At 38.5% G+C, this 16438-nt stretch overlaps 1 protein-coding gene across 1 annotated transcript in view; it reads right to left on the bottom strand.

Annotated features, from left to right (window-relative positions):
- Window positions 1-3341: 3341 nt before the first annotated feature.
- The window catches only part of LOC149845269 (protein TORMOZ EMBRYO DEFECTIVE-like), a 37280-nt gene continuing 24183 nt past the window's right edge, over window positions 3342-16438 (bottom strand). The window contains exons 4-12 of the mRNA XM_089987404.1: window positions 9350-9540; window positions 9014-9260; window positions 8762-8838; window positions 7909-8028; window positions 6079-6209; window positions 5820-5994; window positions 4021-4210; window positions 3709-3888; window positions 3342-3595 (exon numbers count right to left, since the gene is read on the bottom strand). Coding sequence (XP_089843530.1) covers window positions 3734-3888; window positions 4021-4210; window positions 5820-5994; window positions 6079-6209; window positions 7909-8028; window positions 8762-8838; window positions 9014-9260; window positions 9350-9540 — 1286 coding nt within the window. The 3' untranslated portion in view covers window positions 3342-3595; window positions 3709-3733. The remainder of the gene's footprint in view (window positions 3596-3708; window positions 3889-4020; window positions 4211-5819; window positions 5995-6078; window positions 6210-7908; window positions 8029-8761; window positions 8839-9013; window positions 9261-9349; window positions 9541-16438) is intronic.

Below are 16438 nucleotides of genomic sequence, written 5' to 3'. Positions count from 1 at the left end.
TATTAGTTGGATACGGTTAGCCAGAAAAGTGGTTAGCAGCTCTCTCTCTCTCTCTCTCTCTCTCTCTCTCTCTCTCTCTCTCTCTCTATATATATATATATATATATATATATATATATATATATATATATATATATATATATATATATATATAGTTTGTCCATATAGTTGGGCTCTAGATAGGTATTATTTATGGCAGAATTTGTATTATGAAAAGAAATAAAATCAATAAATATATAAAAATAAGCATATGACTAAACTAAAATGGTTTTTCTTAAAGAGACTTATATGAAAAATATTAAAGCAATATAGTATAATAATTCCTGATCTAGTAATTCAATGAAAGGATGGTTAATTCAATCATTAATCAAGCAAAAGTTCCAGTACAATTGAGAGAGAGATATGAGCCTTTTTTTATTGCCAATGATGGAAAAGAAAAGTCTTATTGATTAGTCACCTGTACAAAATACTCATTTATTTTAGTTCTAGATGTTCTTATTTTCTCTCACTTAAGTCTTAATAATCAAAACTTAAGTGGGAATACAATCATCAATTAAAAAGAGAAATTGATAAAATATTAAGAACCCAAGCAAATGACTACAACAATCAGCATATTCTCATGCAGTACAAAAAAACACAAAAAATCATTTCAGAAGTATAATAGGTCTTCCCAATCCCCCCCCCCCCCCCCCTCCCACACACACACACACACACACACACAGACCATGAAGAACTTCCCTACGTGATTTTGTCATGAAAATCAATAAATCATGATGCCCATTGAATTCCTTGTTCAAAAGTCCTAGAATCTAATTTAGTAAGTTCCCACATTCTCATACAAAGGAACCTAGCTACCCAATTAATAAATCATGGTTTTCTTTAAACACTAAAGCAAAACAAGATTAACCAAGATGAAATAAAACCATGATGAAAAAACCAAATGGTTCGTACCAATATTGCATGTGTAGACCTATACAAGTTCCCAATATTTGTTGCGTATTAGGCTTTCCAAAATTTCTCTTTCCTGTCATTCACGGCTAAAAAGTTGACAAATCAAGAGAGAGACAGGATCATACACCGTCTAACCCAAGTACTATTATGCACCGCTTAGCTAGTAATGCATATGAAACAATTTCATTTTACATCAATTAAAAAAAAAGTAAAAACAAAAAGTTTTCCAAATATACCTTATGCTGGATCTTGATGAAAAAGGAGAGCTTTTAGGGACAGGATTGTTCAAGGGCATTGTTGGAATATGCCCCCAATCCTTTTTGTCAAGCCATAATTTCTTAGTTAGGATGGCTCACGTCTCAATTGCTTGCCTTATATGGATTAGTGCTGAACCGCCCCACAATTACACTCCTCCAATGGAAGATAATTAAGATGCAGGAGTTTCCAAAACTGTAATGCATGATAGGTAGGTTAATTACAAAAATGGCGAGTTTTCAAACGGGTCATATGCATGCATTGATGAATTAATTGTTCATGTATGGAATGTAGGTCTCACACTGATAAGGCATCTATTGGCTACGTAGCAACGTGTGTCATGGTTCACTCTTTATGAGAGATAAAAAGAAAAAAAAGGCAATGAGAGTAGGGATGGCAGTGGGGGCGGGGCGGGGCGGGGGACAAGGTTTCCACCCCCGCCCCGCCTCAGCGGCGGGGATGGATTTTATCCTCCACCCCCGCCTCCATCCCCGTTTCATACCCTTCATCCCCGGTTCAAACAGGGATGAGGTGGGGCGGGGCGGGGATATTGCGGGGAAAAGTGGTCGGGGCAGGGATTAGGCGGGGATCGTGGCGGGACGGGAAAAGTGCACGTCCACCCCCGCCCCGCCTCCGCGGCGGGGATGGATTTTATCCTCCAGCCCCGCCTCCATCCCCGTATCATACCCTTCATCCCCGGTCCAAACAGGGCGAGGCGGGGCGGGGCCCCGCTTTCCCCCGGTCCACTGCCATCCCTAAATGAGAGATGGTTCAGTTTTAGAGAGAGATGGGACGAGGGGTTTGGGTTATGAAAAAAAAAGCTATGAGAGGCGTTTTTAATGTGTTTGAGAGAGAGAGAGAGAGTTAAATATGAACCATTTCCTAAATTAATTTGTGCAAAAAAGTACACAATTGCCATGTAACACTTTTTTTTTAAACTCTATACAAATAACCATACAAACTTTTAATTACATTTTAAAACCACTTAACAAGAATATCAATTAAGAAAAAGTTGTAAAGCATGGAATTTTGTGTACTTTTTACCCTTGCTTTTGCTTTTATAATATTTAGAATTTAAGATTATAATATATATAATGGAAACGGTGTAACGTCAGACGTGCTGGGCGTCGGTTGCAGTCGGGCACGCCAAGCCCGTCCACGTGTTCTTTTCTGTGTTTTAACTCTTTAATGGCAGTCCAGGACAGCAGCTAAATAGTCTGAAAGCGCCCAAAAAATATCGTTGATGCCGCATGCGATCAATGGCACGCTTTTGCCCGATTATCATCACTTTACGTGTACTCTAGGGCGTAGCTGCTGAATCAATAGCTGCTTAACCGCAGCTTAATCGTGCTGACCGTCCATCACGTGCATTGATGACGGTCAGGGTGAAAAAACGAAAAAAAATTGTTAAAACACCTCAAAACAGGCACAATGGGGTTTTAGCGCTTTTGAAGTGCCGGCAAAGGGTCAAGGGATGCACACGGCATTAAAAATTTCTAATGCCGCATGTGTCCCATTGGGGCTTTAGTGGTGCTTTCAAAGCGCCGTTAATAGCCTTTTTTTGAGCGTTTTTTTCATTGTGTAAAAAAAATGATGAAGGTCCATCGTGCGCAAGATGGACGCTCGGCAACATCAAGAAGGTATTCAAGCACCTATTGATTCAGCAGCAGAGCTCTCTCTCTCTCTCTCTCTCTCTCTCTCTCTCTCTCTCTCTCTCTCTCTATATATATATATATATATATATATATATATATATATATATATATATATATATATATATATATATATATATATATATATGTTCAATTGAATGAAACAATCAACACACTTTTGAAAGCAATAGCATTCTTTAAAATATAGTTTTACTTTTAAGTGCATCTGTTGTTACAATACCTTCACACAAAAGACATCCCTGCCCAAGAAAATGCTTCTCAACGGGAGGGATGTGAAAACACCTGTTTTATATCAAACAGAGGGTTTGTACGAAACATCTGTCACCATCCAACCATCTTGAAAAGGATTCCTTTCTTCTTCTTAATATCATAGTGAGTCTTGACTTAAAGTAAAACAAAAAAACACATTTTTCAAAAATAAAATGTATTATAGTAATTAGAATTTGAAAAACAAAATAATATACCATTTCAATTCACAATTTTACACCTCAAGGCAAATGATACAAGACACGGCACTATAATAGCAAAATTGTAATCAATAAATAGTTAAATAAATGCATGCAAAAAGTCCCTCTCTCTCTCTCTCACTCTGTTTTGTGTTACCCGACTCTCATCCTTCTCACCATCTCCTTATGACAACACGCAGAGTTCAAGACCTTGACTTCTTTTAAGCCCATCTTCATATTCCATCTTACCGCACACAAATGGAAAATCATCTGTTCACCAATTTAATATATAAGAAACTATTAAAAGATGTTATTGAACAACTCGTAAAATGCACAGATATGCTTAAATGAGCAAACAAGAAAAAAAAATAAAACTACCGTACCAATGAGAAGATGATCCCTTGATTTTCAAGCTTGCAAGGAAATAGCTGGGACCTTCGTGTTTGCTGCCTTTTTAATTTTCTTCTCAACCTTTGCTCTTGATGAACTCGACTTTCGTTTCTTCGATGAACTTTTTCCTTCTGGCAACTGAGGACTAGATTTTTGTTCCTTGGACGTCTCATCTTGCACTAGTTCAATTTCATGACTCGCTTCAGCAAACACATTGACAGTGCCATCACTTGACATCTGCTTCTTTAGCAGAGGAACTGACTTTTGCTCATTGTCCTTCTCAGATGGGGATAAATCAATTTCACTACTCGTGATTAGTAACCCATTGGTGTTGTCTTCATCAGAGTCCTTACTGACATGGTCTGGACAGATTACAGACATTTCTGTTAGAACATAGTCCAACAGAAACGTGCTTCTTATCAGTCTGTCCATTCTGCTGAAATGCCGCTGCGAATAGGATACAAGCCCTTCAAGGAGTTCGCTGATGCCTTTTATCTGCAATCGATGCATACAAGAAATTACAAAATACTGAACCAAAAGTGCAAAGAGTACATCTCCATGGATTTGAAAAATTAAACACTTCAAAGCCAGCTCAGCGGCAAACTTAATCCTCAGTTCTACTAGCTGCCAAGCATAGTCAACAATATGTAATAATAATATCAGCAAGGTTTTCTACAAGAAAAATGTTGGGAATTTTTAAAAATAGGAAAAAATCTCCTCAAAAGGTTTCTTGATGATACCACTTAATATGGGATATTTATTTGCTACAGTATTTTCAACTTATCTTTTTCGAAAAAAATGCTTTTTAAACATGACACATTTAAAATAGTGTGATATTTTGGTGACTATGCTACCAAGTAAGCGTGTTGTGCAAACCATGGGGTTGCAAAAGAGAAACTGAATTATTCCCATTGGCGCCAACAATGGAGGCTGCAGACGCAGTAAAAATACCAAATCATGGAGAACAAAACAGGTCTTGACACATGCCCCTTTATTAAACCTCCTACTCTGAAAACCCTGTGCATTGTTGAGGAGAAACCAAAAGATGTGTAAGGCTTCCCCTCCATGCGAATCTCTTAAGAAATATAAAAAATACTTTGCAGGCACATATACATAAACCCCTAAGGGCCCGTTTGAATTGTGGAACACATGCGTCCGCGGGCCGCTCTGCGTGTGGGCCCAACACGCATCCGCACACCAACGAAAATGCAGGACGCGTGGACGCTATTTTGGAGAACGCTAAAACAGCGTCCTCTTTTGTTCATTGAAAAAAAAATTGGCCACATGGACAAGGCGGGGCAGCCCGTCCTGTCACGTCCCTGACCAATACAAGACAGGACGGTGTGTCCCTGTCCAGAGCTGTCCACAATTCAAACAGGCCCCTAAAGAACCAAATTTTGTGAAACCACCTCAGCCATTAGTACATAACCCAAACAATGTAACAAAAGCAGGAAAAAACACACCAATGAAGAAAATCCTCATAATAATAACTTGTGCATCATACATACCCAGAAGTGGCCATGCATATCTATATGCGCATGTGGTCAGAGGAAATGTGACGAGTCTGCAAACGAAAGAAATTACAAGTAACCACAAGTACCAACCGTAATATTTGAAGGCAAAATCTTTCCCTCATTTATCAAGGATTGCAAAAATCGAAAGAATTCTCAACTTGCAGTGAAAAATTATTCCCAGGTTTACATCGCCCTAGTTTATACAGGGAGTTGTCCTCTAATGTTAAGCATTTATTGGACAAAACGAGGAAACCCATCTATTGAACAGCCAGCAGTTTCTTTAACCACAGTTAAACAAAGCATTTTACTTTTACCCTCACGTTGTCTCCAAGACACAAACATGCAATCAATACAGTAACAGAAAGTAAGTTTTACTTGGAAGATATAATGCATGTTAAAAACTCCAAGAGTCTGGCTGCAGGTACTAAATTTAATTGAGGTGTTCAACATACACAGACTTTCAGAAAATGTGGCGGAACTGCAGAACATGGGAGACAACCAAGAAAATACCATTGCAGAACTTTAACCAAAAGAGCAAATTTTTGGAAAGGGCTAGAGACTTGCTATTAAGTGAATAATCTAGTGGTTACCTCAATAATTTCTCTAGGTGATAGAATGTTGAAAATCCTAAATAACACAAATTGTGCAACATGGCAAAGCTTTGGTTTAGTCTTCCACTCCCTAAGGTATTCAATAAGCTGATGAAGTTCTTCCTTCCCAAAGGCATGCAAAGCTTTCAGTATTTGATCGTCAGCATGTCTCTTGCTGCAGAAGAACATTAGTTGAGATGTTAATGCATAAAACAAGACTAATCATGTAAAACAATTATCCTTATAGACCCAAGCTGACCTGCAAAGTTCTAAAAAAAAATTAAAGAGCTTGTGAGGTCTTCGGAGTTTGAAAGCAAGTTGAATGGCTTTGAGATAGTCAGAATCCATCACAGCATTTTCCAACTCCTGATCTTTCAAAGCACCTTCCTCCTGCACAAAATGGTGAACGTGTTTGATCATGCTATGTGTCAATTGAACATACTGTCTCATAGATCAGGTATAAAGGCACTTTATCCCCAAAAATAATAACTCACATGAAGATTTTTTCTCAACTCAGAAAAATAGAAAATTTCCGACCTCTTATATCAGCAATATATCTTGCAAATCATAAGAAAAAAAAATGTAACCTAGTTGTTCAAGGAAATAAAGCTTAAAAGATGCAGTTTATGAAGGTACTAACAGACCATATCATGTCAATGATATGTTCAGATCTTGCAGGTTCCTTGGTCTACAAGTCCAAATGAGCACTGATAAACCCACCAAGATCACTGATGGAGTGCAGACCGGGTCCTACAAAGTGGACTTTGGTTAGAGCTCCAGATGGGAGTTAATCTGTTTGGATCATTGCCGCATGGGATATGGCGGCAGAAAGCTATGGCTAAATTGGCTAGATGTAAGACCAAAAACTAAAAAATTGTGAACAAGAAAAGGTTTGGTCTTCAATGGTACAAAAAATAGGCACCAAAGTGTTTGCAATTAGGCATGATTCACCTCCATATCTTGACACAGGCATACATAGAATGCTACAATCCTTTTACATATTGAGAAGGCGTATCATTTCGGGGCTTCCAATGATTTTATAAAAATGCAAATAAGGATCAACTCGATGACTTCTGGTCTGCATGTTGATGGGTGTGCGAGTAGAGTCATCTGATTAGCCATCATCTCTGGGGTCATCTGACTAGCCTCATCTCATGAGTTGGGGATGGCTTTACTGAAGAGTCAAAGCACAATCAAAAACCCTGTAGACTGTGAATAAACTTAAAGTTTCACTTATCTATGTAACCCTACGTTACCAGGACAATGATACAAGTGTCTGTGTTACACGGGGATGAAGTGCCACATGTCAAGTGATGAAAAATTAGGTGTGTGGAAATGGACACCCACACAAAGTGTTATATCATGATTAGGGGTGGCAAAACCTGACACGACCCGTCAACCCGCCTCTTAGGCGGGTTCGGGTTGGGCTTAAGCCAACCTGTTTAATAAACGGGTCGACCCGCCTAACCCGTTTATTAAACGGGTCGGGTTGGGGGTATGCCAACCCGGCTGACCCGTTTAATAAACGGGTTAGGCGGGCGGGTCAACCCGCCAACCCGACCCGTCAACCCGACCCGCCAATCTGACCCGCGAACCTGAGAACCCGTTTACCCGACCCAACCCATTTATTAAATGGGTTGGCGCGCGGGTCGTGTCGGGTTACCCGTTTATTAAACGAGCCGGGTTCGTGTTTGCCACAGCCGACCCGTTTAATAAACCCGTCGGGTCGACCCGCCAACCCGACACGATTGCCACCCCTAATCATGATAACCTCAGTGAATAAGAACCTGAAACAAATTCAACAATGAAATTGGTAAAATGAAAAGATATCCGAGGCTGAAGAATGTCGAGTACATGATGTGAGGCAGTAAGGTGCACACATACTAATCACGCTCAGATGATGCATAAATGTGTTCAGAGTCCAGGTTAAGAGTTGAGAAAGATCATGTTCAATTACATTACCGTCCATTGATACAAAAACACAATAGAAAATCCAAATCCACTTTGTATAGAAATTCTAGAGAAATAGCAGACACAAAAATGATGAATTGAATATCTTTAGCAGAAAGACATAGCATAGCAAAATCACCTCTTTTAGAGCAGCAGCTTCCATGTCAGCAGCTGTGCAATCATGCCACAAATTGACAACGCAATCAGTCGAACCACTAGCCAACATTTCTGCCTGCCTTCCAACAGTTAATCCAAAGATCTGTCAAATGAAACAGGATGAGCACTACCATGTAAATTACATTAAAAGACCTTATCTTAAATGTTGTCAAAGTACTAGCAAATATTCATCATGCTTTCAAGTCTTTCAACAAGGCATACATCAACCTGAGAAGGCACCGCAAGGATGCATGCATAGGCAATTTTCATTTTTGAGGGGTGTAGATAAATAGCTAGAACTTCCAAACAAATCAATACATCAAGTAAACTAGGATTCCTATCAATAGGATTTTGAGACTTGGTTCTAACTGGGGCATACTTTTTCTATCAAGCAAAAGAAAATTTTCTGTTAAGGGTGCATTTTTTTGCATGGGAGAATTTATCACCTAGACTTTTTCCCAATGATTAATTTTCCTTGTGACATTTTTCTCCCCGTTTGAAATGCAAATACAAAAAAAGTGGACAATGAGTGTGAGTTTGCATGAGTGTGTGTGCGGGCACATGATTGCAACTTGGTAAAGTGAAAATGTATTGTTAAGAAAACTTCGTGTATCCATAAAATTTTATGATGCGAGTGTACAAGCAAATATAAACCTGGATCTAGATCCACATTCAAAGTAACAGAAAAAAGATAAAAGCTATGAAAACCCATTGGGTCTGGAAGTTGCATAAGAAAAATAAGATGATCTCATGTACCCATTGGAACTTGGAAGGTGAGAACCAAGCACAGAGGGAAAACAAATTTAGAATATAACAGGCATGTGAAGCTCAATAACCTGGGCATCATGGCTTTCATAAGTAGCAATACATTCGTTTGATTTAATGGTCCACAGTTTAAGTAATCCATCATCACCTGCAAAAAAAACAATAAACTGAAGATGCTGAAAATTTCAAAATATGTACGACTAACAAAGAGAACCATGTCCGCAAGAAAAAGATGACATGCAGAAATGCAGCTCATAAACACTGACATGTGGTAGCTTCGCATAGAACCATGATGTGTATTACTTGAAGAAGGTTATAATTACCACAAGAAACAAACTGAGCACCACGACTGAGAAATGAAGCTCGATATACACTAGAGGTATGGCCTTCAAATGTCTTTAAGCAGGTGCCATCTGCTATAGCCCAGATCTTAATTGTACGGTCACCAGAAGCAGTCATAACACATTGATCTACAGGTGAAAATTCTACAGACCAAATTCCCTGCTTATGTCCTCTCAATACGACCACAGACACAAGATCAGGAAGCCTCCATATACAGGCAGTTCGATCCTGACAAAAGAAGACAATAAAGTTTGGGATGGTCAGAGAAAATGACAACTTCCTAGGTTCTTCCAAAAGGATAACTTTCACAAGCAAACCTGGGAACCACTGCAAACAAATGCATCATTTGGTGAGACTGCCAGAGTATTGACGTCTTTATCATGTGCTGCAACAACAGCCTTGGATTGCAAGTTAACAATATTACCAGCATTGTCAGAAAAAGTATCCAGGCTCCACACTTTAATTGTACGATCCCTAGACAGAAAACAAACATAGCCTTCAAAATTAGCTGAAGCACTCCAATAAAAAAATGAAAAAGACCATAGAAAAATGTGCAAATCTCCCTAAGATAACCATTAGCAAAAAACAAAGGCTTCATGCCACTACTAGTACTTTGATTTGAACTCATCTGACAGCCACTACCAACTAGAACAGACACCTATCAGAACTACCACTCAGACAACAAATCATTACTTTAGTTGCATTAATGCCTCCAGTCAAGCAACGGTTATGGTGTCTATCAAGTATCAACATTATAGCTCCAAATAAGAACATTCAAATGCTAGAAGGGGATCCAGCTTGCCCGAGTCAGAAAAACTAGATTGATGAACCATACGCTTAGGGTGGGTTTGATGCCCAGTGGGGAAGTTCTGCCTGTGGAACTTTCCCCCCTTCTCCACGCACGAAATCAAATGCAGGAGAAACTTCTCCCAACTTTTGCGCATTTTGGGGGGAGTTTTTCCCCCAAAAAAGGGAAAAAGTAGCGTGGGGGACCACACAACTTTTTCCCTTGGGAGAAGTTTATATATATATATATATATATATATATATATATATATATATATATATATATATATATATATATATATATATATATATATATATATATATATATATATATATGACTGTTGGAGGGGCTCCAACAACTCTATAGGAGCCCCTCCTTGGTTCCCTTTTGTGTATAAATAAGAGGTGTATTTGCAAGCTTATTTAAGCTTTTCTCAATAAAGGTTCTCATATTTTTTAGCTCTCTTTCTCTCATTTTTGTGTTTGTCAATTGCCACTTTGTGGCTTATTGTATTTTTGTCCATTAGTGGCCTATTGCTTGTATGCTTGTGCATCTCTTAGTCACTTAGTGACATTATCTTTTTTCATTAGTGTTTCATTACATGGTATCAAAGCATTGGTTGTGAAAGTATCATTAGAGTACTCTTACTTACGTTTGAGAAAGCTTTTAAGAGACATTCATTTGTTCTTCATCAAATTCCTCCAGGATGGCCGACAAAGACACAAAGATTGATCTTTCATTCAAACTGAATTGAACAAATTATAGAACGTGAGTGGCCACCATGGAAAACAACCTCAAAAGTAAAAGGCTTTGGGGGATATGTACGTGGAACCGTTCCGGAACCATAATTGAAGCTTACTAAAAAGGAAATAAATGAAGAAAATGCCTTGAATGAAGAAGAAAAGGCTAAAGCTATTCAATATTACCAATTTAAAGTTGAAAATTGGGAAATTGAGCATGCCAAAATATTGGCATGGTTCGTGAATAATGTGAAGCTCAAAATATGCATCGATCTTGTCAAATTCAAGAAAGCAAATGGAGCTTGGTTCTTTATGAAAGGTATGTACACTCAAAAAGACCTTGCTAGGCATTACTTTTTGCAAGAGAAAATAAGAGAAACCAAGCAAGGGAGCATGAGCATTAGAAACTACTATAGTATTTTATCCACGTTATGGGATGAACTTGCACTTCTCGAACCACAATGGGACGGAAGTGTTATTGCTATGAGGCAAGAGCAAATAGAGAGAGAGAGAGAGGTTTTTCAATTTATTCATGGGATTTGTCCTGAATTTGAACAACTAAGAGGATCCTTTCTTCATAGGGCTTCTGCCCCTCTCACTGAAATTTTAGCCGATTTATGCCAAAAAAAACTTGCTTGGCTCTTAAGAAAGATATCGATGAGGTCCATGAGGTATCTAGACTGAAAATTAATATGAAGACATATAAACTTCCTTATTTTTTGGAAAAATAACAATGGTGAAGAAAGAAAAATTATTTGTCACCATTGTAATGAACCGGGTCATCTTCGACCGGATTGTCCTAAGCTCAAAAGAAATGTGGCTTCCATTGGAGAATGTTCAAGCAATTCAAGTGAAGAATCAAAGAGAAGTAGAGATATAAAAGACTCCATTGCGCAACTTACCGAAACTCTCCAACAATTCATGAGGATCAATTCTTCCACACCTTCCACCTCTGGTACCGCGATCTCATCAACTCTCGGTATGTCCTCTTGGATTCTTAATTCGGGTGCCTCTTTTCACATGACTCCAAATGCATCTCTTTTTTAAAACCAAGTCTCAATTCTTTTAAATCATTTGTTTCCACGGCCGATGAAACATCATTAGATGTTGAAGGAATGGGAAACCTTGAAAAAGTTTGTAGCCAAAACAAAGAATTTCATATTCCAAAAATTAAAATCATTCTAAAACTTAATTTAAATATTTTTTCGGTCCTTCAAATTACCGATTTTGGATATAGTGTCTCTTTTTCACCAACCAATTGCTATTTGTAGGATCTTTGGTCCGAGAAGCGAATTGGGCAAGGCCATAGAAGAAGAGACCTATATTATATGGATTTTTTGTCTTTGTCATCCAAATCTTTTTATAATCATGTTCAGTCTAAAGATCATGAAACTTGACACAAAAGGCTTGGTCATCCTAGTATTTCTAAGTTGTATCTTTTTTCATTTTTTAAAAAAATTTGTAATAAAAAGACATTTACTTGCAATGGTTGTTTCCTTGGGAAAATGCATTCACTTACGTATCCATATACCAATTTTATTTTCAAAAGACCATTTGAACTAGTGCATTCAGATGTATGGGGACCGACACCCGTTATGTCTAAAGGAGGTTATTCCTATTATGTTGTCTTTGTTGATGATTTTACTAGATACACATGGGTTTATTTCATAAAAAACAAATCTGATGTCTTTTCCAATTTTAAAGAATTTAATGTTTTTATTCAAAATCAATTTCAAAACAACATAGTCATTTTTAGATCCGATTTCAGAGAAAAATACATGACAAAAGAATTTCAAAACTATCTTAAACTAAATGGCATTATACATAAAATATCTTGTCCAAAAACTCCCCAACAAAATGATCTTGCCGAGAGAAAACATAGGCATCTCATTGAAACAACAAGGACTCTTCTTGTTTCTAAAAATGTTGCAAAAAACTTTTAGACTGAAGCCACTCTTACCACAACTTATCTCAGAAATCGGATGCCTTCTTCTTTAAAAAATGTTTCTCCTCTTAAGAAATTGTTCAAAATATCTCCAAAATTTAAAAGATTGAGAGTTTTTTGTTGTAAGCTATGTCACATGGGTGCGGATACGGGTGCTGAGCAATTTCAAAAATTTTGGACACGGGGACACAATTATATATATATATATATATATATATATATATATATATATATATATATATATATATATATATATATAACAATAATAAGATTGTAAATTTTAAAGCAAAAATAAAAAAGTAATTCTATTGAAGTAACAACACAAACTTACCAAAATATAACACATAAAGAAGCTTGTGAGTGTGATAACAACAAAACTTTTCATAAATTTGCCTCATCGTCTAAATTAGAGGGAAGAATAGGATCGAGGTAGTCCATGTGGAGAGTATGCAAATCATGTTCTCCCTCTAAGTCAAAACCTTCTGGATTTACATCCCAATACTTGGATGGTCTACAACTGCATCAAAATATAACTTAGTATCTAACTTCAAACTTTGAATACAAAAAAAAAAGTACCTATACTTATCTTTGGTGCGGCGAGAAATTAATCGTAGATTAGAGTGAACATAAACCAAATCCTCTGCTCTTTTACCAGTGAGTTTGTTTCTTTTAATGTTGTGAATTTGAGCATATGTACTATAATTTCTTTTACAACACGATGATATAGTAGGTTGGGATAACAACTTCATTACAAGATGTTGCAGATTTGGTGTATCTGATCCATATGTTGTCCACCAATTAAGGGGATATTCCTCGTCCCTTGCCATAAGTGTTGCTAAAGAATCAAATCTCCCAGTAGAGAACTTTCCAAACTCATTGTTTACAACCTTAAACATGTGAGGATCATTAAAAAGTCTTCCCAAACATATCATTTTATTCCTTGATATCTCAAGATCTTCATTTTTAGAAACACGACAAAGACCTTCTGTCAACCATTTTTTTGCATAATATTTTGGATTGAGAGAGTGTGTCATGCAATGCAAAGGTGTATTGCTTTTATTTCATCTTCTCACTAAAATTGAATATACATGATTGTAAAATTTTGAATCATCAAGTCCAACATCTTTCTTCTCATGTTTGAAAATGATATTTTGAACTTTTTCAATCATATTATCCCACATTTCATAAATTCTATGAAGCATGGGTACATCTCTGTTAACTTCCCTTAACATTTTCCAAATAGGCTCTGTAAATTCAACAAAACATGTAATTTTATCTCACAAAAAATCATCACAGATGCATTTTTTGATAGCTTGAGTCTTAACATCATCTTCAGTACGATAAAAATCTCAATCTTGATCAACCACCATCATCATCAATGCATTCTTGAGTTGCTTAATTCTTTTCATCATAACAATGAGAGAAGCAAAATGAGTTTCATTAACTTGAGATCAGAATGCCTATTAAATATAGAAAGGGCATGATGATGGTTTACAACAAAATTTCTAATATTTCGAACATCATGCCCTATTTTCTCAATCCATAAACACATTTCATGTGCATGTGCATCATCTTTTTATGGATTGCATATACTATTAAGTGCCAAATTTAAACTGTGTGCTGCACAAGGAGTCCAAAAAATATGTGAATATGTATCTTCACTTGCCAAATTCATTCATGCACGACTGCAAATTGGAGCGTTGTCAGTAATGATTTGCATCATACTTTCTTCACCCACTTCTTTTATCACTTCGACAAATAATCTCTTTAAATATTCAGCATCTTTATACTCTCCAGATGCATTAACAAACTTCAAAAAGATTGGCCCATTAAGTGAGTAAGCAATAAAGTTTATCAGTGGTTGCCTTTGTATATCAGTCCACCCATCAGAAACAATAGACACTCCAAGTTGTTTTCATGCAAATTTTTGGGTTTCTAGCAAGTCTACAATTCTATTTTTTTCTTCTACAAGAATGATTGTTCTTAGTTTTTCTGAACTAGGAGGTACATAACCACTCAAATTACAATTAGCCAGTATGGACTTCTAGCTACATTAAAAGGAATTGAGCTTGAGTAAAAGAATCGACCAATCTTTTTATCAATTTCTGCTCTTGCCATATTTTTGAATGACCCTTGTATTGTTTTATTGCCTTCTATCTTTCTTTTCTTCAAAAGCTCTTCTTGTTCATAACTAGCAATAGCAAAAGGCAGATTAATCGAATTGCGTCTCATCTCTGCAATTTTCTTCTCTTCAGTTTCCTCTTGTTCTTTCTTTAATTGCTTTAACAAGTCTTTGTCAACCCTAGAACATGGCCTAATTCCTTGACCACGAATATGCAAAAGATGTGCTTTCACACGCGTATAAGAACCCGTGAAATCAGTCTTACATAGATTACAAAGAAATTGCACATTTCCACCACAACCACTAGCTTTTATCCCTTTTGTCACAAGCCTCCAAAGTGGTTGAGAAACTTCTAATTCAAAGTTAGAACTTAAACCAATTGTATTGACACTGCACTGCTACTAGAACTCTTCATTATATCTGAAAACTGAAAAGAAAAGTGAAACTGAAAACTGAATACAAAATCGTATGCAGTACGCACCAAAATATGTAAATAAAGTTAATAAACACTTCAAAAAAATAGTAACAGGAGCTCCACCCCTCTCACTATGTGCCTGACAAAAAATAACAAAGACAAGGGCAGAGCCCCTTGCCAGAAAACCAAACAGAGGTAGAGGGCTCCGCCCCTTGCCGAAAAAACAAATTGAGGCAGGGGCGGAGCCCCCTACCGAAAAACAAATTTGAGACAGGGGCCTCCGCCCCCTGCTGAAAAATTGTGACTGAGGCAGGGGGCTAAAACCAAACGGAGGTAGGGGGCTCCGCCCCTGCCGAAAAAACAAATTGAGGTAGAGGGCGGAGCCCCCTACCGAAAAACAAATCTGAGGCAGGGGGCGGACCCCCTGCCGGAAAAGAAACTGAGGCAGGGGCCTCCGCCGAAAAACACGAACGAGGCAGATGGCTCCGCCCCCTGGTGAAGGAAGAGGAAGAAGAACAGAAGAGAGAGGAGGGATATACCTGAGAGGACCAGTGATTGGCATCGCCGATGAGCCTGAAGGGGACGAGGAGCGAGGGACGGGTGGGGAAGAGGAAGGGATTAGCGGGGAGGGGTCTATCGGCTGCCCCTCACTAGGGATGGCAGTGGATCGGGGGAAAGCGGGGCCATGCCCCGCCTCGCCCCGTTTGGACCGGGGATGAAGGGTATGAAACAGGGATGGAGGCGGGGATGAAGGTTAAAATACATCCCCATCCGAGGGTGGAGGCGGGGATGGACGTGCACTTTTCCCCGCCCGCCCCGTCCCCGCCACGATCCCCACCTCATCCCCACCCCGACCACTTTTCCCTGCAATATCCCCGCCTCGCCCCGCCTCATCCCCGTTTGAACCGGGGATGCAGGACATGAAACAGGGATGAAGGCGGGGGTGAAGGATAAAATCCATCCCCGTCAGGGATGGAGGCAGGGGTAGAGGATAAAATCTTGAGGCGAGGCGGGGGTGGAGACCTTGTCCCCCGCCCCGCCCCATTGCCATCCCTACCCCTCACACTGCGTAGCCTCTTAAGGGTCAAGCCCCAACCCCGATACCGTCTTGGATCCGGACCTGACCCGAGTCCAAATTAATTTTAATAAATGGACAAAAATAGAGTCGGTCAAAGTTGACCGAGTCCAAAATGTGGACGGACTCGGCTTTGATGCGTTGACAGAGTCTGACACTTAGTTGATCGTGTTCGCCCCGTGTTTGAAGCCACACCCGTGTCGGGGCGTGTCGACGCAGGTGTGTCAACCTTTTAGCCGAGTCTGTGTGACTTAGGTTGTAAGTGCTTTATTATTTTTCAAGGACAAGATAAACTTTCACAAAAAACTCATGAATGTGCTTT

Source organism: Nuphar pumila, chromosome 2, assembly GCF_984573655.1.
Source record: "Nuphar pumila chromosome 2, dmNupPumi1.hap1.1, whole genome shotgun sequence".
Classification (NCBI taxonomy): domain Eukaryota; kingdom Viridiplantae; phylum Streptophyta; class Magnoliopsida; order Nymphaeales; family Nymphaeaceae; genus Nuphar; species Nuphar pumila.
Note: the sequence above shows the minus strand (reverse complement) of the source record. Positions and strands in the feature narration are given on the sequence as shown.